The sequence below is a fragment of the Podarcis muralis genome, chromosome 1 (assembly GCF_964188315.1).
Source record: "Podarcis muralis chromosome 1, rPodMur119.hap1.1, whole genome shotgun sequence".
NCBI classification, from domain to species: Eukaryota; Metazoa; Chordata; class Lepidosauria; order Squamata; family Lacertidae; genus Podarcis; species Podarcis muralis.
The window spans coordinates 22,651,574-22,677,107 of record NC_135655.1 but is presented as its reverse complement, the minus strand read 5'-3'; the positions used below and the strand labels follow the sequence as shown (position 1 = coordinate 22,677,107).

The 25,534-nt window shown below is 45.3% G+C and overlaps 2 protein-coding genes across 3 annotated transcripts in view; one reads left to right on the top strand and one right to left on the bottom strand.

Annotated features, from left to right (window-relative positions):
• Positions 1-16,845: 16,845 nt before the first annotated feature.
• The window catches only part of LGMN (legumain), a 248,047-nt gene continuing 239,358 nt past the window's right edge, over positions 16,846-25,534 (bottom strand). Inside the window, exon 15 of the mRNA XM_077924609.1 lies at positions 16,846-16,856. The gene's annotated coding sequence lies outside the window, so the exon portion shown is untranslated. The remainder of the gene's footprint in view (positions 16,857-25,534) is intronic.
• The window catches only part of SLC24A4 (solute carrier family 24 member 4), a 103,887-nt gene continuing 102,672 nt past the window's right edge, over positions 24,320-25,534 (top strand). For both annotated transcript variants that reach the window (XM_028717339.2, XM_028717330.2), the window contains exon 1: positions 24,320-24,823. In XM_028717339.2, coding sequence (XP_028573172.1) covers positions 24,667-24,823 — 157 coding nt within the window. In that variant the 5' untranslated portion in view covers positions 24,320-24,666. The remainder of the gene's footprint in view (positions 24,824-25,534) is intronic.

Sequence of the window (25,534 nt, the reverse complement as noted above, 5' to 3'; positions counted from 1 at the left end):
AGAGAGGAGGGAGGCTCCAACTGTGTTGCTTGGCTGCGTTGCTCACCCAATAAGGAGTCTAAGAGCTTGCATGCCTTGTGCCGATCAAATCGGCCGTGTTGCCTAGGGACTCGCCTTTGCTCAGCGCTTCCCAGCGGAGAGGTGACGGTGGTTTTCCTTGCTGCATCCCCTTTGCCGGGTTGCTGCGCTGTGGGAACCACCACTTGAGGCTTCGTTTGGCTGCTGGCTGGGCTCTCTGCCTTTGGCTTGGAGGGGCTCAGAAGTTGAAAATACCTGTGCTTGGAAAATCCCTTATTTTGGCTGCTGATTCCTTATTTTTGAGGCTGCTGGTCCCTTATTTTCAAATCTGTAAGTTGACAGCTATGTACCAGGCCATGTTCGATGTTGTGATGTTAACATGTACCGAGAGGCAGTGTGGTGTAGTGGTTAGAGTTGTCGGACTTGGAACAGGGTTCAGTTCCCCACTCAGTGGGTGGCCTTGGACCAGTCACTGTCTCTCAGCTGAAAATCCCTCACAGGGTTGTTGTGGGGACTAACTGGGGAGGGAGAGAACCACAGTTGGCACCTTGAGCTCCTTGAAGGAAAAATTGGGATATAAATGCAACAATAAATAAAAACGAATAAAATGCAAAGCCCCAAACAACTCAAAACTAGGTTACCTGAAAGATTGCCTGCTCCTGTACAGGCAACTCTCCCCCCCCCCCCCCCATTTATGCAGGGGTTGCATTCTGAGGCATCGCGTGGGCCAGTGGGATGTGCGTATGCCCGCCCCATTCTGACCTGCCCCCTTGCGGTTCTAAAAAACGTGTATGTGTTAGCAGTCATGTGTGTGCTGCTCACGTGCAAATGGCGAGTTGCCTGTATAGACATGTAAGATCACTTAGATCAGGCATGTCCAAAGTCCGTAGTCCGTTTCGGGGGCCTAATCTGTCCTGGGGTAAAAGCTCATCAACTTCAATGCTAAAAAAAGCTCAACAACTTTAATTGGCCCTCATGCATGTTTCGTCAAATCTGGCCCTCTTTGAAAAACGTTTGGGCACCTCTGACTTAGATCATTGGGGAAAATTCTTCTTGTGGCACCACACCCAACTGACCTGAAACTCGACATTTTCTGCTGATGCCTCATGTAACTGTATAATTCCCTTCCCTCTACCACTCATGAAGCTGTAACTAACATATATCCTTCAGGCAGTGCTTTTTTCTGAGGGTATGCAGGGGTACGCATACCCCTAAACATTTTGTGAATCTAAGTTTGGCCTCATTGAGGGGCAGTATTTCAATATGAGTAGGAAAATGAGACTATCTATCTATCATTCATATATATATATATATATATATATGCAGGTTTTGGTGTCCTCGGGTGTCTTCCCGTGTAAAAGTTGGGGTGTCTAGGCGACGTTTCGACGAGGTCTCACTCGTCATCTTCAGGTGAGGACACCAAAACCTGCATACCTTCACCCGAGGACACCAAAACCTGCATACCTATACCCGTGAAAATCTACGAAAGCATATATATATATATATATATATATATATATATATATATATATATGAAAAAAGCACTGCCTTCAGGCATCTGAAAAAGACTTATCTTTTGGAATCTCCTGAAATTCTATTTGATTTGATCTAATATGCTTGTGTGTGTGGTTCTCCCCTCCATTTTCATTTTCATTTAGCACTTGAAACAACAGCAATATTTAAAATAAATCCCCTCCACACAATTAATATTCATTCCCCTTCCCCTGCTTCCATGGTGCATTTTATTACATTTTCCCCACTATGTATTCTGATTTCTCCATGTATCTTATTTTCCCTCATATCTCAGTATTTTTTAAACTGCTGAATTTATTCTATTACTGTTAACTTTTTAGTGTGTTTACAATATTTCTCCAAATAATCTATAAAACATTTCCAATCTTCCTCGAATAATTTTTTTATCCTGATTGCTTATTCTATTTGTCAACCTTGCCATTTCCATATATTCTATTAGCTTTGCCTGCCATTCTTCCTTTGTTGGTGTTGTATGGTCCCTCCACTTCTGAGCACATGTGCGTTTTTATATTGCTTCTTTACTTGGTTTTATGTTGTGTTTTGGTTTTAAAGATATATTGCCCTTTTTTTTAAAGACTTAGAGATTTTCAAAAAGCAGTATAGTTGTACCTTGGAAGTCGAACAGAATGTTCGAAAACCAAAGCGTGGCTTCTCATTGGCTGCAGGAAGCTCCTGCAGCCAATTGGAAAGCTGTGAAAGCCCTGTCGGACGTTTGGCTTCCAGAAGAATGTTCAAAAACCAGAACACTCACATCCAGGTTTTGATCGTTCAGGAGCCAAAATGTTCGAGAACTAGGCTGTTCGAAAACCAAGCTATGACTGTATATAAATGCATTTCAATAAATGAACAAACCATTAAGATTCTCCCTAAAGGACTTTGTGTATTTTGATACAATATCTCACCTGAAACACTTCACTTGTTTGAGTGGCCTGTGAAAGAGCAGGCCTATAGAGAGGAATGTTTCATTGAGGCGAACTAAACGAGCAAGGGAGAAACCATTGAGAGGCTGCCAGAACATAAAGACATCTAAATATATTTTTAAGATGGTTTAACAGTATTGAATTCTTCTTCTTCTTCTTCTTCTTCTTCTTCTTCTTCTTCTTCTTCTTCTTCTTCTTCTTCATTCCCATCATCCCTGACCACTGGTTCTGCTAGCTAGGGATGATGGGAGTTGTAGTCCAACAACAGCTGGAGACTCAAGTTTGGGAAACTTAGGTCAGGATTATTTTTATAATGCTGAAGATGCAGTAACTTGCCAAAGATAAACGGACAATGCCATGCAATATTTGTACGGTGGTGCTCCTTTTGATTTACAACATGACATAATTGAACAGAGACGCTGCACGGCAATATCTGCATTTTAGTCATAATTCAGGAGCAGCCAATGTGGTGCTTGCCAGATGTTGTTGGCCACAATTCTTCTCACCCCTGGCCAGTTGTAGTCCATGGCATGGATGCATGCATATACCAGGATTGCCATATATTGAAGAGCAAAAAAAGAAGACACATTTGCAGACTTCTACTTTTAACTATGGATCGCTATGACTGCCCATGAAAAAGAGGACATGTCCTGGGAAAAGAGGACATACGGCAACCCCAGGTGACTCCTCCCTTTCATCCACATTCCTTGCTGATACTGTGGAGGACATGGAAACTTGCAGTGTGGTGATGGGGAGGGGTTGCCTACATGAGAAGTGGAATGGAGATGGCTTGCTACCCAGTCGCAGGTTACAATTTGTCCCTATGGCAACTGCCAGTTGTCATTCATTGGGGTGCATAGCCGCTCCATGCAAAGGCTAACTACACTTTTTTCATACAAATGCACTTAAGAGACCCCATCATCACTGCTGTTATTATTTTTTAAATGAGAAGCCTGCACAGTGTGGGAACACTGCTGATTCTATCGCACTCGTGTTGGAGCCGTTCCCAGACACAGCATTGTCACAGCAGCACCCATTAGGACTGCAGGCGCTTATTATTCTAAGCCCTCATCTTAGGCATCCTTTAAATCATTTGGTGTTTGCAGGGTGGTCCTGCGAGTGGAAGGAGGCACAACAAAGAACCCAAACAAACATGGATGGCATGTAATAACAGCCTCGTAGGGTTGGTGGGATTGTGTTTGTTAGGTTGGAAGAAAAGAGAGGTTTAGACAAATTATTGGAGGAGAAAGCTATCACTGGCCACTAGCCTTCAAGGCTGTGTGCTACCACCACCAACAGGCCCAGTATTCTTCTGAATACCAGTTGTTGGGGAGAGTATTGTTGCACTCATGTCTTGCTTGCAGGTTCCCCATTGACATCTAGTTGGCCACTGTGAGAACAGGATGCTTGACTGTTTGGGTTTGTGTCTGATCCACGATGCCCCTTCTGATCTTTTCATGTTCTTAGGAAGCCTTTGCCGACAAAGGTCCAAATCGTTAGAGCTATGGTTTTCCCAGTAGTGATGTATGGAAGTGAGAGCTGGACCATAAAGAAGGCTGATCACCGAAGAATTGATGCTTTTGAATTATAGTGCTGGAGGAGACTCTTGAGAATCCCATGGACTGCAAGAAGATCAAACCTATCCATTCTGAAGGAAATCAGCCCTGAGTGCTCACTGGAAGGACAGATCCTGAAGCTGAGGCTACAATACTTTGGCCACCTCATGAGAAGAGAAGGCTCCCTGGAAAAGACCCTGATGTTGGGAAAGATGGAGGGCACAAGGAGAAGGGGACGACAGAGGACGAGATGGTTGGATAGTGTTCTTGAAGCTACCAGCATGAGTTTGACCAAACTGTGGGAGGCAGTGGAAGACAGGAGTGCCTGGCGTGCTCTGGTCCATGGGGTCACGAAGAGTTGGACGTGACTAAACGACTGAACAACAACAACAACAACATGGAAGCCTAGGTTTCATCCAATGAGTGTGTGGGTCACTGGGACAACCACAGCTACCTCAGCACTTGCCATCACAGCGGAATTGCTTGCAGATAAAGTAGAGGGTTGCATTTCCCCCCAACAACAAAGTACTGCAATTTGAGCACCATACATGTAAAGCACATTTCCCTCTCCCAAAGAATCCTGTTAAGGCTGTTGGGAATTGTAGCTTGAAGGGAGGTAAACTACAGTTCCTAGGATTCTTTTTGGGAGGAAAAAAAAAGTGCTTTAAATGTGCTGTGTGTATGGAGCAGTGTCAGGGAAATACAGTTTTTCAACCATAGAAGCAGTTCCTCAAGATAAAGGATGCCTGGAACTCTGGGAAAGCTTTGAAATGACTGTGCCGGAATCAACTGAATATGACATTATAAACTGCAATCCTAAACCCACTTAACTGGGAGTGTTTGTTTGTTTGTTTCATAAAATTTATATACCGCTTGATCGTAAAAAAGAGAGAAAAAGGTCAAAGCGGTTTACAAAAAGAGTATGCCACACTGATATCAAGCAGACTTCTGAGCAGACATGCACAGCATTGCACTGCCAGGTTGCAGTCCTATGCATTTGCCATTGAACACAGTGGGAATTATCGCTAATTATACATGCATAGGCTTGCTCTGTATTGCTGCTATCCTAGGCACACGCAGATAGGACTAAGCCTAATTGAACACAGTGGACCTTTCTTAGATCTGCACAGGATGGCAGCACAAGAGACACCTCAGTCATCAAAGTATATTATGGGCTGGATAAACCCATTCATTGTTTCTTTGCCTATAAGCCCCCCAGGGACACCTGGAGGCTAGGAACTCCCTCTTGACTATGTCTCTTAGGAAACTCTTGCATATTGTTTACTGAAGTAGCTACATAGAAGATCACGGACAGGCAAAATGTTGCACAGCTTGTTTTAAAATCTGGGTTGTGGTCACTCAGGACCAAGCAATGCTGTCTCCCATTGTTCATATTTCAGAAGATTACTGCAGAAGAAATTCATCTAATTATTTTTATTCCATTATTTTTCAATCCAAAAAATAAAATAAAACTATGGGTTTTTTGTTTTGTTTTATATTTCATTTAAGAAGAAGAAGAAGAAGAGTTTGGATTTGATATCCTGCCTTTCACTCCCTTTAAGGAGTCTCAAAGCGGCTAACATTCTCCTTTCCCTTCCTCCCCCACAACAAACACTCTGTGAGATGAGCGGGACTGAGAGACTTCAGAGAAGTGTGACTGGCCCAAGGTCACCCAGCAGCTGCATGTGGAGGAGCGGAGACGTGAACCCGGTTTCCTAGATTATGAGACTACCGCTCTTAACCACTACACCACACTGGCTCTCGAAAAAAAAACCTTTCCCTATACCTTTAAAACAAAAACAAAAAACCCTTTCCCTATACCTTTAAAACAAGAAGAGCAACCCTCCAGTTATGTTTTTACATTTATGTAAAACTATGGTTGAGGTGTGCATGTTTGGGAGCTGAGCAGCACAAAAAGAAAAACTCTCCTCCTCTCTCGACTTGCTTGTTTGGGTTTGCACATTCAATGGATGTTCCTAAAGTTTCCTCTGTGAAACTGCAAGTGCTGTGCTAATTAGCAACACACTATATAAACGAGATAGGGACGTGGGTGGCGCTGTGGGTAAAACCTCAGCGCCTAGGACTTGCTGATCGCATGGTCGGCGGTTCGAATCCCTGCGGCGGGGTGAGCTCCCGTCGTTCGGTCCCAGCTCCTGCCCACCTAGCAGTTTGAAAGCACCCTTAAGTGCAAGTAGAGAAATAGGTACCGCTTTCTAGCGGGAAGGTAAACGGCGTTCCGTGTGCTGCTCTGGTGCCGGTTCGCCAGAGCAGCTTCGTCACGCTGGCCACGTGACCCGGAAGTGTCTGCAGACAGCGCTGGCTCCCGGCCTCTTAAGTGAGATGAGCGCACAACCCTAGAGTCTGGCAAGACTGGCCCGTACGGGCAGGGGTACCTTTACCTTTATATAAACGAGAGGCAGCTTACCTGGAAATTGACAGAACTCCCTCTGAGGCTGAGGCTCATGTTGTAAAGCATCTCAGCTGAGTTTCTGCCCCCCCAATAAATAAAATAAATTTGATGGACATTTCAGAAACAGCAATGTTAGCCTAAACACAGAACCCTAAGCACCCATTTAAATTTATTTATCTATTAGATTAACATCATATCTTTTTTTCAAGTAGCTCTTTTATCTCCACAATGACCCTGGAAGGTAGAAATGACCCAAAGTTATCCAGATACTGTACAAGTTTTAACAGCAGCAGCAGCAGCAACAACAAATCATTATCAAGAACCATCACTCTTTTCCCTTCCATATTTGAAACAGAATGCTAAGAAGGAATTAAATTGTCACAGCTGATGCTTTTGTGACAAGCTGATGAGTGATATCATTCACACAGTGTCTTTCATCCTTGTGGGCTCATCCTTGCCCACCTTTATTTTGGAATGTGCTTTTAAACCAAATGGGAATTTATTCCCCCTCCAACTAGTAGTCAGTATTAGTCCAATGTCTTGAAACCCCCTTGGAACTTATATTTTTAGTTCTAGCTCCAGTACCATTTTTAAAAGACAATTTGCTCCAGTAAACATGCTCCTGATTGGCACAGCTGCCTATTTTGCTTTCTCCTCTTTTCTATCCTCTCTCTCCTGCCCCAGGACAGGTTTTATTGGTTCACAGGTGCACAATAAATAAGACTCTTACATTCACTTATCTAAAATCTACCAATCCTTTCAGTAGATAAAATAATAATAGATAACCCTTGTGCCTTCCCCTTTACCTCTCTCTCCTTAACTTTGCTCAGCACCTGTTATATATTCTGAAGACTGGTCAGATAGCTCAGTTGGTTAGAGTGTGGTGCTGATAATGCCAAGGTTGCTGGTTTGATCCCCGTGTGGACAGCTACATTGCAGGGGGTTGGACTAGATGATCCTCAGGGTCCCTTCGAACTCTATAATTCCATGATTCTATGACTGTCACTTTACAAAACACAAAATTCCACACACACCCAACCCCTCCCCAAATCATCCCAATTCAGATACATACACACACTTGAGAAACTGGATGTCTTTTCCTTGCTTCTCACTGTGTGGATAATGTCATTATATAATTTAGACACTAGGTGGCACTGGATTTAGCTATAGCTCAGGGGCACCAGAAGTTTCCAGTTATTATTCTGTTCCTCTGTGTTTGTGTGTGAGAGAGCGAGAGCGAGAGCGATATGAAGTTTTGGCCTAGTTTCCTGACTAGAGCATCCTCTAAGCATTCTATGACAATCCCTGTCACCATCAGCCTTTTCAGAACTGGTCCTTTGAGAGTGTCAGCTGCTTCTTTCCCCATTCCAGCTGTCAACCTAGAAGTCAGAGATGTGCATTGAGGGAAGGTTGGCATGGCAACGGGACTTGCTGGCCGTCTTCTTTGGGACTAGGGCATGAAGCTGGTCCACTGTCTTTAATTTTCGTCTCAAACTAGGCTGCCCATGGAACTAGTTGCTGACCAAGGTTTTATATCAGGGGTCATCAAGCTTTTTTTGTCCAGTGGGCATATTTGGAATTTTGAGACAGTGCTCTGGGTGCCAGAGACCAGTCACAAAATGATCACTGTGAGGACACGGCACAACACAAAATGGCTGCCATATCTAAAAAAGCAGAAAAAGAGACAGGGACACAAAATGGTTTGTGCATGCCTTTCCTCAGACTCCCCATTATTGGGAACCAGCCACCACAGTGTTCACTCACAGAGAGAAGTTCTTTGGGTTTCCAGTCCTAGCATCCAGTGAACATGTTTATCTAGGCATGTTCAGCATAGGGGAGGCTTAGCCGATGGCAAACACAAACGGAAGAAGAAGAGCAAACAGATTTACCTGCCTTGTGAAGTTTTGAAAGGATATTCACTGAGACCTTTCATGGATGCCATAGAGGAGATACTACTGTGCCCGTTGGCATCACATTGATGACCCCTGCTTTATATCTGCAACTTGGGTAATATTGAACCATCACCCTGCTCACCAACTCATGTCTATTCACCTGTAGGGACTGCCGTGTTGCCTGAATGAGAGCTGGTAGAGGATGTCCTCCTACTATGGGATAACTGGAAAGATAAAATGATCACACACGGGGTACCTGTGTGAACGAATATTACAAGAGATCGAAGTGTGGCAGCATGCAGTTCTGAGCAAAAGGCAGTGGACCAATGGAAATTTTCTCCGTTGCGATCGAGAATCACATTCAACCTGCAATCTGGATAAAGAGAGAGAGAACAAAACAAAAACAAAGCATCACTCTCTGCCTTTCCTGTAGGGGAGAATTTCAACTCCCACTGAGCATATTGCTGTGAAACCACTTAGGTAGCAGCGCAGCAACTGATAGGGATGCAGGCACAAAGGCATCCGCCTAGGGATTGCCTCATTCTTTAATGCAATGGCAACAGTCCAAACCAAGAGAAAGAAATAAAAGCTCCGTGCTGCAGTAGGGTTTGCAAAGGGCATTAGGGTTCCTTTTCTAGGCAGCAGAGCTCCCTTCCCTGCAGAACTCTGGCAGGGTCCATGGTGGAGTCCTGCTCATGGCAAGTCGGTTGTCTTACTCATTTTCTGCAAGCAGGAGCTGTGAATTTTTGCATGCTTCTGCCAACCACCTCTAAGTGCACTTTGGGTGATGTGCAGGGTGGATAACATTTGCTCATGGTAGATGAGTCAGAAAATACACTCTCTACGAACTAAATAGACCGGTGGTCTGGTAGTGTGTCTGTGTACAGTCCACACAGCATTTCCTCTGACCCCCCCCCCCTGTAGTTTACCTGGCAGACCAGAATAATCAGAGGCTTTGCCAGGATAGAACAGTCAATATGTCAGAGAGTTCTGCAGCATTCCTATCACAGATTCAGTGACTGACCTAGTTTGAGCAAATGTACTTTTCATACTTTTTATTTACAAAAGCAGAAGTGGGCCATCAAACTAGCACTTCACTGAGGGGACATCTTGGCACCATCTAATCACATAGGTAAAGGTAAAGGTACCCCTGACAGTTAAGTCCAGTCGTGGACGACTCTGGGGTTGCAGCGCTCATCTCGCTTTACTGGCCGAGGGAGCCGATGTTTGTCCACAGACAGTTTTTCCGGGTCATGTGGCCAGCATGACTAAGCCGCTTCTGACGAACCAGAGCAGCGCACAGAAATGCCATTTACCTTCCTGCCAGAGTGGTACCTATTTATCTACTTGCACTTGATGTGCTTTTGAAGTGCTAGGTGGGCAGGAGCTGAGACCGAACAACAGGAGCTCACCCCGGTTGTGGGGATTCGAACCGCTGACCTTCTGATCAGCAAGCCCTGGGCTCAGTGGTTTAGACCACAGCGCCACCCGTGTCCCTAACCACATACTTATTTCTAAATGGGTTAAGATGTGCACGTTACGGAGCGCGTTACTTCCGGGTTTCACCGCTTGCGCATGTGCAGACGCTCAAAATGACATCACGTGCATGTACAGAAGCATCAAAAAGTGACGCGTGCATGCGCAGACGTGCTGTCACTAGTTACGTTTGCTTCTAGATGCGAACGGGGCTCTGGAACGGATCCCGTTCATATCTAGAGGTACCACTGTATATAAAAAATAAAAAATTGTCCAGTGGCACCTTAGAGACCAACTAAGTTTGTTCTTGGTATGAGCTTTCGTGTGCATGCACACTTCTTCAGATACTTAGAACTTTCAGTAAAGGCCAAACTAGATGTGATGTTAAATGTGTCATTAACAACCATGTGTGTGTGTGAGAGAGATTGTGTGTGTGTGTGTGGCACAATGGGTCATTGCATCTGAATTTCTAGTTGTGCTTCCAACACACCAACCAGTTTGGACAAGGCATCTACCATGGTCTCCCTTCCCTAACCGAGTCTACCTCTTAGAATCATAGAATTGTAGCGTGGGAAGGGACCCTGGGGTCATTTAGCCCAAACCCCTGCAGTGCAGGAATCCTGTCCACAGCTGTCCCTGAGTGGGCTGCCAAACCACCAGCCTTCTGGTTAGCAAGCTCCTTCTGAGACTACCAGTTGGTATGGAAGTCTCCCTTCTAATTCCTGCAGAATGGGCAAAGGCAAGAATGGATAGGCACCTTTTAAATGTGACCACTTCCTCTCAAAATGACACGCTCCATTATCAGTGGAGAGTGACAGCTGCCCTACAATTGCTGTCATTTATGCCCAAAGAATAAGACAGACTCTTTTGTTGAACATCCTTTTATGTGCTGAGGATTTCAGAAGGCGGAAAAACACGCACAACCTAATTCATAGTGGATGGAAGAAGTGCCATCTCATACAATGATAAGAAGATGGACACAAAGCACATCCACAAACACAATTAAATAAAGACCCCCCCTCCCTCCTTAAGGATGGTCCAGGACATCTCTGGATATTTTAATGCTGGATAACCGGCTCTCGCACTCAGCCACCTCATCCAGGTTTCCATGGTGACATGGCTCAAACATCACTTCATCCCGAGAAAGGTGGAAATGTGGCTCAGGATTTAGGCACTTCGGTATTTAAACAAAACAAGGAAAAAGACATGCAAAATTAGCCAGGCAAAGGGCAGCCATTTGACCCCCTCAGCCATCCTGTTTGCTGCTTTTATTTAAGATGACACAGGAGTGTGGCATTACTTCTGTGTCCAGCCTGACTTGGACAGGCCAGCCTGAATGCGGTCGTTGCTTGAATGCTGGAAGGCATCTTATTGCTGATACTTTGCAATAAGTGAGACGGGTGTCAGCATCCATGAAAGCAGAGCTTAAAATACATTTGGCACACTTGCAAAAGAGCCGCATGCCAAAGCTGCACACTTAGAAAGGGCGTGCAGGTAGAAAACGCTTCTACTCAATATTGTTCTGTTGCAGTAATTGTCCTCCTTATATCCCCAGATGAAGGCCTAACAAGGCCTTAGCTCTCATGTTTTTTTGAGGCTCTCTGTTTCCAAGCTCAGCGGTGAAGGTCACTGGGTGACTTTGAGCTAATCTCTCTTTTTCTCTCTCTTAGACTTAGGGCTTCTGTTTGTCCCACCGCTTCCGCCTGGGAAAACCTGGTCTTTAGAGCAGAATTGGAACAAATGACTATCATTTCCAGGGATGAACAGAGGGTTTGTCGCTGAAGAGTGGGTTTTCCAGGGGAAAGCAGTGGGCCAAAACTGCTCAGATCCATGCCTAGAAAGTGGGGGACAAGTGAAAACCACTCAAGCCCATGCTGTCTAAGCACAGGACAAGTGGAAATGGGGACAAACCCTTATTTCCTTACAGGCAGGGCTTTTGTTTTCAGCCGGAACTCGCCGGAACTCAGTTCTGCTACCTCTCAGGCAGGTGCCATTGCCTTATAAGAGAACAAGGGAGGTGCTCATGGTGAGTTCAGATAACACTGCTTACAGGGTTGTTGTTGCTGTGAGAACAGGGAGGAAGGGAAATCCATGTATGTGTGGCAGCATGAGTACCTCAGACGAATTACGGTACATAATTCCACCTTCGAAGCCAGGTTGGGTTGCTTTTCTTTATGTTTACAGAAACTGGTGTAGCGAATTATTCATTTTTGGAGATCTGCTTTTTGCTTTGAATTTTTTTTCTTTCTTAATTTTAGATAATTTGATGACATCTATATTGAAGCAGAGGTCTTTTTGGGCATATTTATTAATTATTTATACTTAGTCATAAAAATCATCATCATCATCAGTTGTTAACATGCCACCTAGACCCTTTCCTCCTCAGGGTCATCATAACGTTCACTTGGGCCTACCTGAATGTTTTTCAGGGAGCCCCTGTTTGTGAACCCTCTTTCGTGAAACTGAGCGCACATCTCATAACTTTTTTTATCCCTATAATTTTAGACAGGGTTAACTTTATTGAGCTCCAGGCCCTGCAATAAAAAATACTAGGACATCCTTTGACCTGGAGGGCTTTCTGCCTTTCCCTCTAATCCCTTATTTGCTGGAGTTAGTAAAAGTTACTTTTTAGTGAGCCAGGGCACTCCGCCTATGCTCAAGACACCCACTTCTACATTATTACTTCACATTTCATTAGACTGATCCTTGGCAGTGAAAACTGGTGCAATCTGTGGCTTACAGCCAGAGCTTTTAGTCTGGGCTGGTTTGCTCACGATTTTCTTTGAGTGCCACTACATTCTCATCAAATGAACTGATCTCACTTATCTTCTCAGAGGGAGTTCCCTGGCTGAAAGGTTTATGGCAGCTGTTTGCTAGCAAGTGCAGAGTTTTCTTCCCAAAGATAAGTTGCTGCTGTAAATCTTAGACATGGCAATTGGACGAGGGAGAATTCATTGACTTTTGAACCTGAGAAGTTCATGGGACAAAAGTCTCGTGTTCTCTCCTCTGTCCAAGGAAAGGAAAGAACCACATCAGTGAAGCTGATGTAGATAAATAGGTACCGCTCCGGCGGGAAGGTAAACGGCGTTTCCGTGCACTGCTCTGGTTCGCCAGAAGAGGCTTAGTCATGCTGGCCACATGACTCGGAAGCTGTACGCCGGCTCCCTCGGCCAATAAAGCGAGATGAGCGCCGCAACCCCAGAGTCGGTCACGACTGGACCTAATGGTCAGGGGTCCCTTTACCTTACCTTTCAGGGTCTCAACACACAAGTGACAGAACCAGCCTTTGCAAAATACCGACAGTCTGCAGGCACCCTAAGAGAGCAACCCTGCTTAGTCCTCATGCTTAGTCGCACATGCATAGCCAGTTCCCACAACCCACGCCTAGAGATCAGTGTGAGCAGGTCAGAAGATGTTGCCTCTATGCAGACTTGAATTCTTCAATGTGGGGAAACCTTAATTTTTTTGTATCCAGTTATAACCTGTTCAGAGGGGACAGAGCTCTGTGCTCATCTCAGCTATGTCTGCTTGCAGGGTTGGGATGCCAGGTCCTGTATAAATCTTATCTGGTATGTAGACACATTCACTGACTTGCACTTTGATCACTGACTGCTGATTAATCATGTGGTTTTGAAGTATGAATTATTTTTGCGCCTGGAAGATTAGTATAATTCCAGCTTTAACTGCACTATTGTAGTCATATGATCTGAATGGAGATTACTTCTTATGGTGAGTGGGTTTCCTTTGTTCAGTTGACTCACAAAACATCATTTCCCTTTCAGTTAATCTCCAAAGGGTCGTGCATCCCCAGCAGGTTCTTAAAGCTGCACAACGTTGCATTTAAAGCCAAGAGAAACTTCTCAGTCGAGAAGGAGACCAGAAATTTGCCTGCCTGTGAGTAACCACATGCTTAGTTAGGTCTGATCCTTGTGATTTCCATGAGACCTGACAGCATTAATGATAATCCCTCACATGTTGGGTGAAAGGAAGTGGCTTCTAACAATACTGTACATTAATTGTTTCCCCGTTGTGGCATTTGAAATTAGGGAATGTGCTTTTGCACCATTCATTTGCAGAAGCACAAGATCGTAGCAACGTCTTCCCATCCAATACACTCTGCTGCTCCGTGCAAACCTGCCGTAGCCTGACCAGAAGTAGTAGTTGAGATTATTTTTAATAAGACCAACCTAGTGAAATACAGCATTCTCTTTCTTTTTATAATCACTTACAAGAATACGATTCCTAATTTTTTTGGGGTGGGGTGGGGAGGTCTGTTTCCCACAGTAGAGCTTTATGGTGAGACTTGCCCCTGTCACTTGACATGTTTCCCAATTCATACAGCACAGAGCTACCTGATACCTTCTTTTCTTTCTATGGCTACTGTTGCGCCCTTTTCTCTGTTGGCGATTCAGCATAGGGAGCGATATAGCAAGGATATGGAACCTTTTTGGCTCCGTGGGCTAGATCCTTATTCGGATCGGCCTCACAAGCCAAATTGGACATGTGGGTAGGGCTAGCCAGCTATCAGTCACATGGTGTTAGTATGACTTCACATGATTGACAGGTGAGTGGCTCCACCCAACTCTCAAAATCCCTTGTGCGTGGTGTACGCAAAGGGCTTTTAACCCCTGAACTCCTGTTTGAGTCTTAAAACAGGAGCATGGGATTAGTCTTAAAATCCTTTGCAAACGAGCTCTTTGAAGTACTTCTCTTTTAAACAGGCAGGTGAGCGGCAAGGGGTGGGTGAGAGGAGCTACCATCCACTTAAAGAAACAGCATGGAGATGCTTCAAAGAGTGCTTTTGCAAAGGGCTTTAAATCTTGCTACCTTAGCCATGCAATCCTGTTCCCTCCTAGGAAAAGGGCATACAATCAAGGCAGGATCAGCTGATGGGTAGGTGCAAGCAGTTTGGTGGAAATGGCCAAATTAGATCAAATTAGACCCATGGGTGTTGCAGCTGCCCAGCATGGTCAGAGTATTGGCTCACCATGCCTGTTTGTGATTTTTTTTGTGGGGGGGGGGGCAGGGTTTGCAGGGCAGGATATTTATGGACTTGGTCTTCTGACTGTGGTCATAAAATAAATGAGAATTCCATAGCATTAGATTGGTCATTAAATGTCATGGTAAATCTCCTGTAAACAGCACACAATTGGTTTCATGGTATGCTTAGATCTAAAAGATAAAAGATCGTATGAACTGTTCCAAGTTTTTGTTTTTAGTCCACAAGAACACACTGCTTTTGTAGATAACTTGGGAGTATCTGAGGGCATCTAAACAATTATCTGTGCAGAGGAAATAACCCAAACAGCAACATTTCAGTTAAGGTTCCGCTTCTGTGCTGTAAACTTCCCCCCTTTCTTTGCTTTTGCTTCAGTGAAAAGCATAGGGATCTCCAGAGTATTTTGAATAAACCTTCAGTGAAATACCACTCAATAGTTGGGCTCTTTGTTACCCTTTGCATGTCCTATCAGTTCTGCTTCTGAGGGCATAAATCTACCAAGAACACTTCCTCCTCTGGAGGCCTCACTGTGCTTCCATTCATTTCATATGACGAAGCGTCTCAGCCCCAGCTGACAAAAAGCCAAGGCGAGTTAAGTAGACATGCAAGGAGAGGGTAAGCAATACCCACTTACTTAATTAAAACAGGCCAGAGACTAATAAGGGCACAGTAAAGTCAACGTGTGGCAGGAGCCACATCCTGAAAGCACTTAGGAGCTAAATTCTAAGTGCAGAAAGTCTGCAGGAACTTGTGCTACCCCAGCAGAGAAGTTTGAGGGGCTGCAGAAGACTAGGTTAAAAACTCCAGTTTTGGAAAAGGGGTGAAAAGAATACTCTACTATGCATATGGCTCCACACAACACAGATCTAGCTAGAGGGAGAGTCAGCTTAGTTTTCGAAAAGGTAGGGCTATAGAAAGTGTCTCCCCTCCCCACAAAAGGATCGGTATTCCTAGCAAGAATCAAAGCAATCTATACTGAACAATCTGCAAATATATTAGTAAGTAATGATCTCTCAGAGGAATGTTTAATAAGAAAAGGAACTAGGCAAGGCTGCCCTTTATCCCCGTAGTTGTTTATTTTGACGTTCGAAGTAATGTTACAGAATATAAGAGCACCTCTCCAAACCAGTGCCAGATTACCAAATAGGCAGAGTTGTCACTGGGCTACAGGCCCCATGCCTTTTAGGGACCCCACGACAACAGATCAAAATAATATTGATTTGATCCCGAAAGAAAATTACAATCAAGCTTTCTTAGTTCAATGTTTTCCCACTAGAGCATGCGCACGAGAAACCTCCAGATACAAAGTTTTCAAAAATGTATTAGGAGATAATTTGTGAGGGTGCCCCCCCCCCAAGATTTTGACTGCCTAGGGGCCTCCGTGTTAATCTGGCACTGCTCCAAACTGAGTGAATGAGCAGTAAAATGGCAAATGCAGTTCAATGTAAATAAGGGTGACATGATACACATCTTGGCATAAAATCTTAATTTCACATATACACTCATAGGGTATGAACTGGTGGTAACTGACCAGGAATGAGACCTTGGGGTTGTAGTACATAGGTGGATGAAGATGTTGACCCAGTGTGCAGCAGCTGATTATTGATCTGATTATGATTAATGCAGCCATATGACGAAACCCTTTGCTTCACAAAATGAACTTTGTCCATAAGGAAACTGTTAGGAGATATGAATTTTTAATCTGGATTTGTAAATGTTTCTATGAACGTTGTACACTGGCTTTATAGAAATGTTACTCGATTTGCCTCTACACCTCAGTATTGACAGTTTTATGGCTGGACAAATGTTTGAACAGGGTCAAACATTGGCACTTGAAGAGAGGAGTAACTACAGGAGTTAGGAGTGATTTGCGGGAGGCTTACACACATCGTTGTCGGATTGTAGCTCAGTTAATTTATTAGCTTGTGCACTAAAACACATTGCTCATCTTCTCGTATGAACAGGATGGTGTTAGTGAACTTTGTTAGAAAGCTGTTCAGCTATTCCCTATTCTCATTGTGATCCATACAGTCAGTCATAAGGAATTTCTCGGTAACAGCACATGATCAAATGTGCTGTTATGTGTGTGTGTCCTATTGGTACAAATGGAAGCTATATTTGGGAAGCTATATACAAGCAGAAGCACATCACAGATGCAGGTGGAGGCTCTATAAATTAATGCCTCTCAGATGTAAGCAGAGCAGAAATTACTGCAAAAAAACAACCAACTTGCATTGTTGGATGGGGCCAAGAGGTTGCGGCTTGAGGAGAAAAGGGAGGCCCTCTGATTCCCAGTGTGCAAGAAGAACTCCCAGAAATCTGGAGCCAGCACAGATCCTAGAGTTTCAATAAAGAAATATTGTTATTCCATAGAGAATCCTAGCGAGTGTCTGTGTGTGGGGAAATTCTGGGAAAGCTGAATTTCATTTTTTAAAACTTTTTACTTGCACTTCAAAGAAAGTTAAAGTTAACTCTTTTTTATCTAGCAAAAATGGAAAGTTGATGACCGGAAAATCTAACTAGTTAAAGTTAAAAGCTGGCCAATTCTTTAACTTTTGAGCTAGTTAATTAGCTAGCAAATTTCCAATAACTGGTGCTGAGGAAGAGCATAAAGTTCTTTGGATAGAAACGTCAGCTTTTGCAGATAAATCCACTGGCATATGTAATGCCATATTGTCATAGCTGTCAACTTTTCCCTTTTCTTGCAAGGAATCGTATTCAGAGTAAGGGAATTTCCCTTAAAAAAGGGAAAACGTTGACAGCTATGCATATTGTTTGCAGAATCAGTGATGGATGCAGCCAGGAGCCTGTCTAGTGTAGATAATTTTGGATACCTTTCAGTTAGTGCTACTTAAAGGATGTGGAAAAGATGCTTGAGGCTTTGAGGACTACCACCTGTGTACTGGACTCTTTGCCCATACTGACTATCAGAATCTGCTAGGACCAGGATTACTCAGAAATTATCAGTATTGCTTTGAGAAAAGGAATTATTCCTGCTACACTGAAAAGGTAGTGGGTGAAATTTTGCATCCCCTTGGCTCAGTGCCCTGTGTTGGATAACCTCCCACGCTGCTCTAAATCCAGCATTGTTATCCATGTCACAAGTCTTCCTTGCTGCTGAATGAGGAATGGGCACTCCAGGATAATTAAAAACATTCCAAAGTGTTGTACAATGCATTCATTTTAGAATGAATTAAAGTTGAACCAAATGGGTCCCAGTCATTTTAATTTTTCATTCATTTTGAATGCCTACCAGAATACTGGAATACTGTGTCCAGTTCTGGGCATCACAATTTAAGAAGGATGTCGACAAGTTGGAATGTGTGCACAGGAGGGAGACCAGGATGATCAAGGGTCTGGAAACCAAGCCTTATGAGGAACAGTTGAAGGAACTGGGTATGTTTAGCCTGGAAAAGAGGAGACTGAGAGGAGATATGCTAGCCATCTTCAGGTATCTTAAGAGCTGTCACGTGGAAGAGGGAGCATGCTTGTTTTTCTCCTGCTCTGGAGGGTAGGACTCAAACCAATAGCTTCAAGTTATAAGAAAGGTGATTCTGACTAAACATTTTGGGGGGAAATTCTGACAGTAAAAGCTGTTTGGCAGTGGAACAGACTCCCACAGACTCCCTCCTTTGGAGGTTTTTAAGCAGAGGGTGGATGGCCATCTGCCATGGGTGCTTTAGCTGAGATTCCTGCATTGCAGGGGGTTGGACTAGATGACCCTTGGGGTACCTTCCAACTCTATGATTCTATTCCTTTACATAGTCTGATTCAAACTCTGAATTACCTGGCATGCCCCTCCCAGTCTCAGAATCTGGCAAATCATCCTCTTCTTAAGAGAAGTCTTTGTGAATTGAATGCTAGTGGTTTTAATGAAGTGTGTGTGTGTGTGTGTGTGCGCGCGCGCATGTGCTTTGGTTCCTACAGGATAAAGAACAGTTGAAAAACTGAAACAGAATATAACCACACATGCTCTGCAAATATTTGGGGATATTAGTAAATAGCATAACCAACTTGTTCCATTGTTTTCAGTGGGTCTACTCCAACCATGGCTAAGTCTGGATCCAGTCCCAGGCCACAACCTATTTTGAAAACAGGGTCAACTGAAATAGGTAATTTGCGGCATTATAGTTACAGCACTTCAACTATGACAAACCAACGCTACTCACTCTGAGAGCTGTTTCGGAGTCCTCCCATTCTGATTCCCTCCCATCCCCTTAGTTTCTCCCACAGGTGACTGCCAGCAAATTGCAAGGAGGGTGGGGAATTGTGCTTCGTGATGTCAGCAGCTTTAGTCACACTGCAGAGACAGTATGTGCCAGATGGAAACTACTGCCTTGTTCTCCTGCTTCTGCATCCCTCAAAAACAAAAGCCACACAGCAAGGCATGGCTCCATTCAAATTCTGCACCCCATGGGGAGACTGGCATGATGACGAAGCAGCATGGCAAGAACCCGAAGCCCGAAGAGCAGGTTGCGCAAGAGGAAAGCTGGCAATTCCCCTGCCTTGCAGTTGATGTTCCTGCTCAACTGAGCTTTGGCTGAAACACCCTCTCATGTTAACATTTTTAAAAAACCTGTAATAGTTTGTAGATAATGTTTGGGAGCCAAATTGTTTCATTTGGTGACGAAATAAATAACCCAGGTATCACTTCTCAGCCTTTGGGCTAAGATCGTGTGTGTGTGCAACAATGCAGGTTTCACATTTACATTTACAAATCCAGATTAAAAATTCATATCCCCATACAGTTTCCTTATGGACAAAGGGACTTTAATGCAAACATGAAGCTCTCGTTCATATGGGAACTTCTCATGCAATTCTGTGTTGGGACTGGGTCTGCACACACAAACTCATTGCAGCTTCAGAATTGTGAGTTTGATTGAAAATGTGCACATTTTAAAAACAGAGCCATGGGCATTACTGCATTTTTTAAAAATAGAAGTTCAAATTTAGCACCAAACACATCAGTATATAATGCACTCTTTGCTAACTCCTTGATTCAGTAATTCAGGGTTCCATTATTGTTCTTTTGATTCCCGTGGAAGAAAAGAGAGGAACAAAGTAATTGAAATAAAACAACCTGTTGTCCTATTGTTGAATCTTGTAAGCTCTGGGAGATTTTTCAGCTGAAGAGCTGGGTGAAATACTTCAAAGAAGTAAATACTGGGCATGGTTTTGTCCCTGACAAGAGTGTATACTTTTGAGTTTACCTAGAGTTTTAAATGTTGAAGGAGCAAATTAAGGACCTTGACAGATGCTGGCTATCAGCAACAAAAGGTGGCAAATGTAAACCACCCTGTGATCTTCAAATAAAGGGTGGTATCATCATCATCATCCAAGCCAAAAGAGCCAAAAATTGAATTGGTTGTCATCACAATAATTTGTAGTGCTGTTGAAGGGAGAATTGAGGCAAAATCAAGGACTTTCCAGGACTGAGAAGGAACAAAGGAACAGAATCACAGTCTTGGAAATTAGATTTAAATCTGGAACTTCTGTGAAAATCATGCAAACTTGTTAAGTATGTTTCTCTATGTTCTCCACATATAGCATATACCTAGAACTTTTTAGTAGATTAGAAAGTTCTCTCTCTTTTACAAAAAAAAAAAAAAACAAAAAAACAAAAAAAACCACAGCTCCCACAAAATTGTATTTATTTTTGTTCCTTTTGTTTCCAGACACCTGCACAGGGATTGTAAAAAAAAGAAAAAAGGAAAGAAATATCTCCCAACTGTTGTTGCACGCAAAACAATAAAAAAGGAGCTTGCTCTGGAAGTACCTTTAGAAAGAAGGTATCTTTAGGTAGAAAGGGGGGGGGCTAACATTTGAGAGAAGAAAACATGCCTTGTTTTAAGTTAATTGAACAAGGGGATCATAATAGGAAGGGTAGGTATACTAAGGCCTGGGTGCCGGATCCGGCCCGCAGACGGTCTAGGAATCAACATGTTTTTACATGAGTAGAACGTGTGCTTTTATTTAAAATGCATCTCTGGGTTGTGGGGCCTGCCTGGTGTTTTTACATGAGTAGAATGTGTGCTTTTATTTAAAATGCATCTCTGGGTTATTTGTGGGGCATAGGAATTCGTTCATTTTCCCCCCCAAAATATATTCTGGCCCCCCACAAGGTCTGAGGGACAGTGGACTGGCCCCCTGCTGAAAAAGTTTGCTGACCCCTGATAATAGTATGCTAGCAAGCTTTGTATGAGGCATTTTTTGTGGAGCAAAGTTACCTGAAATGACAAGGGATGGAAATAATATTAATCACCATGAACCTCTACAATGTAGAAAGCCGACTTTCACGCTCAGAAGTCTTACGTTTACTATACGAACACATGATAGATCACTCCTTGAATTTGTTAATTTCAGCACTCAGATCCTGCTTCCTGCCATATTTACGGTGGCCAGTAATTATAGGATTTTAAAATATTAAGCTATCCATAATTTAAAACAGTTCATACAAGCAAAGCTGCCAATTCCAGTTTCCAAGAAAAAGAGGGAGCAGTGCTGTGCCAGGCAAATGAGTGTACTTGGCAGGTGAGTCTAAGAACGAGGTACAGCTTGAACACACACAATCAGTCAGTACACACAGTTCAGAAACAAGTGCTATTAAACAGATACAGCTGGAGCTTTGAAGGATTTGGTGAAGTTGCCAGATGTCACTTTTATGACCTGGCTTTGGATTTGTCCTCCTCCTCCTATCATGATTGTCTCTGGAATAGAGTCGTGTTAGGGTTCAATCGGAGGGAAATCAGGCAATTTATGAATAAGGTGACTATGTTCTAGTTTTTAGAGGACAGTCATCTATTTGAGCAGCTGTCTGGCCCATTTTAAAGATAAATTACCATAAGAAGGGAGAGCAGTGGCTGTGAAGTTGCCCATCAACAGCACTTAGACAGCAGACTGTGTTAGATACCCACTATGGTGAGATGTAAAAGTAAAGGGTAAAGGGACCCCTGACCATTAGGTCCAGTCGCAGACGACTCTGGGGTTGTGGTGCTCATCTTGCTTTAATGGCCGAGGGAGCCGGCGTACAGCTTCCGGCTCATGTGGCCAGCATGACTAAGCCGCTTCTGGCGAACCAGAGCAGTGCACGGAAACGCCATTTACCTTCCCGCCGGAGCGGTACCTATTTATCTACTTGCACTTTGACGTGCTTTTGAACTGCTAGGTTGGCAGGAGCAGGGACCAAGCAATGGGAGCTCACTCCGTTGTGGGGAATCGAACCGCCGACCTTCTGTTCGGCAAGTCCAAGGCTCGGTGGTTTAGCCCACAGCGCCACCTGCGTCCCCATGGTGAGATGTATTTCTATGCAAAAGTAGATCCATGACTTTTTTTCAGGGGGGAACTCAACAGACCTCATTTCCGGCACCTCTTGTGTAGGTGCCATTGCCATTCTTAGAGAAAGAGGGAGGCATTTATGATGAGTTCTGGCACCTCTTTTTCGTTGGTGGTTCGAATCCCCGCAATGGGGTGAGCTCCCGTTGCTCGGTCCCTGCTCCTGCCAACCTAGCAGTTTGAAAGCACGTCAAAGTGCAAGTAGATAAATAGGTACCGCTCTGGCAGGAAGGTAAGCGGCATTTCCGTGCGCTGCTCTGGTTCGCCAGAAGTGGCTTAGTCATGCTGGCCACATGACCCGGAAGCTGCAACAGCTCCCTCGGCCAATAAAGCGAGATGAACGCCGCAACCCCAGAGTCGTCCGCAACTGGACCTAATGGTCAGGGGTCTCTTTACCTTTACCTAAGTATAACATTAATGGACTGAGGCTGAAATACAAACATATAGTTTGCATTACAGTGGTACCTTGGGTTAAGAACTTAATTCGTTCTGGAGGTCCGTTCTTAACCTGAAACTGTTCTTAACCTGGGGTACCACTTTAGCTAATGGGGCCTCCCGCTGCGCAATTTCTGTTCTCATCCTGAAGTAAAGTTCTTAACCTGAAGCACTATTTCTGGGTTAGTGGAGTCTGTAACCTGAAGTGTATGCAGCCTGAAGTGTCTGTAACCAGAGGTATCACTGGAATTTTGTAGCCTTTTAATTTTTTTTTGCAGTGATTAAGCAAACCTTATGAGGAACCATACTGCAGATGCCCCAGGGTAGTATTCAGCTGCCTTTTACTCAAAGCAAACCCACTGAAATGAACATGATGAAGTAAGGGTAAGGCCCATTCATTTCCACAGGTCTACTTGGAGTAAACTTTATTTTTTAATGGAGAAATGTTGGAGGTATGCAGAGACCCAACTTTTGCGTTCAACGAAAGGCACTGTTTGAAAGAGCCCACAGGAGCCAATGTTTCTGATTTCTTCTTCAAATTATGTTTAAATGTCTGAAATAAACATTTTCACCCAAACCAGCAGCTTCGCACAGTCCCCAGTCCACCTCAACCTTTCCATTATTTCGTCCTTTCGAAAAGGCGGGATTCATCCATGGGCATAGCCAGGATTTTTGTTAGCGGGGTGAGGACTTTTGTCAGTGGGCAGAATCGTCTTGACTGGTCAGTTAGTGAAGTATTTCTATTGTTTTACTTGATCTGAGGGGGCAGCTGCTCCCCGCCCCCCTTGGCTACGCCCATGGCTTCATCGCTGAGGGAATTCATTCCACCTTGAGGGAAGGGGAAAGGCGGGGGGGGGGGAGCAACTTGGGTGTGATCTTGAGTGTGACAGGGCTGGGCTCAGCGGCGCAAGCACATGCTCTTGCACGCTTCATCCCCGAAGCCACAGCACTTGCCAAGCGCTAAATAGAGAAGAGATAATTCCTGCACCATTTAGGGGAAAAGATTAATTTGGTCAGTTAATCCCCTCCTGCTCCTCCTTCTCTCCCCCCGCCCACCGCGAAGAACCGAGCGCGGGAAAACGCACAAACAGTTCTGCAGGTGACCGTCAGCGCGAGGCGCAGAGGGGACCCTGTGGTGCCCGGAGAGGAGGCGCATGCGCGTTGGTTGCGCGGGCGAGTGAGTGTATGTGTGTGGGGGGGGTGGCTTTGCGCGCGTTGAGGGAAGCGCTAAGGTGCTTCTGAGGGAGAGAAAGTTGCCCGCGAGCGGGATAAGGAGGAGGACCAGGAGGCGTTGCAAGCCACCCGGCCAGCCCAGGAACTTGCCCCTTGCTGGTGGCTCCTCGCCCGCAGAAAAGGGCAGGGGGAGGAGAGCGCGTGGCTGGTGCGCCCGGGAGCCCAATAACTCCGAGCCGCCAGAGGGATGTGGAGCCTTATGAGGAGGAGGCGGAGGAGAGTCGCCGCTGCCGCCGCCGCCGCTGATGCTTCGCAAGCCGCTGACGAGGGAAGGAAGGGGGCTCTCAAACTTTCCAGCGGGATGCTGCGCGGAGCTGCGCTGCTGCGGTCCTGATCGCTCTCTGTCCTGAAGCGGCGCTTGCCTGGGGTTTTTCAAGGGCACTTTCGGCTCCCACCTCCGCCCCGCCACCGCTGTGGAGGGAAGCTGCTGGATGCTGCTGCTGCTGCAACTGCAACTGCTTCTCCATCGCCGGCGGTGATTTCTTGCCTGGATCTTTTTTTCTTTTTTTTTTTTTTTTTTTTTTTTTTTTTGCCTCTGGCGCCAGGTCTGCCGTGGGGCGACGACGGGCTCCTGAGCCTGAGCAGAGCTCGCGAAGCCACCCCGAACTCCCCACCTGCTGCTGCCGAGGAGGCTTTGCCTTGCTGAGCACCGGCCCCCTCCCCCCTCCCCCCTCCCGCCCCCCGTCCTGTGACTCCCTGTTGATGCGCACCCGGCTCTTGGCCGTGGGGATGGAGCCCTCCGCGGGGACCCCCCGCAAGTGAGCCCCGCTCGCGAAGGCGCGGAGGGGTGGGGGGAGAAGGAGGCTGCCTCCTCTTGACCCGCAGGACCTCCCGACCCTGTGCAGCGAGCCCCGGGGTCGCCATGGGGCTGGAAGTGCAGCCGAGCGGCCCGCCGAAGGCGCCCCTCTTCAAGCTGAGGAAAGTTCGCAAGAGGCGGGAGATGCTCCTGCAGCAGGTCGGCTTCATCTGCGCGATCCTATTCTTCGTCTGGGGCATGTCCACCCTGCTGTCTAAGCTAGGTAGGTGGCTGGCCAGAGGGGATGGGTTGGGAAGGGTGGGTGGGTGGGTGCATCGGAACCAACTCCTAGGGGCCGGGGTCCCTTCCTTTCCCCCAATGAAATATTTGAGAGGGGCAGGCACCCCAAAGTTGATGGGCATTGCCATTCAAATTGTGTCCATGCATCACATCATGTGATCAATTATGTGGGGAGGGGTTTACCTCCCACCCCCCCGTATTTTATTCAAGTTGGTACCCCTGGTGGGTGGGTGGCTAGAGGCTTAGCTGGCAGAAACATAAGGTAGCAGCTGCCTGTGTCCTTTATCTCCCCCTCCCCAAATCTGGCCTGGATGCTTTCCCCGCCAGTGCAACAGATGTTAGGGCACCAGGCATGCATGCACACCTGGGCGATCCTGTGTACCCCCAGACATTTCCCAAGAGTCCTGGGAATTGTAGGTCGACCTTCAAACCACCACACTTCCTGGGATTCTTAGGGGCTTTCAATGTACGGTGTGTATGCAGTGGGATCAAAGCAAAGGGCCATGTTTCCTACAGGAGCAACAAGCTGGATTCACCTGGGAAGCCCGCAAGTGAGATGTGGAGGCAACTGGTAATAGTCAAAAGCAAAAGTGCCTCTGGAAGCTGGTGGTTCTGTACAGGGTCATTCTCAGCGTTATCTTCAGTGAATTTGCCTTCTCCCCCTGCTCTAAAGCCGTTGAAGCTAATGGATGTC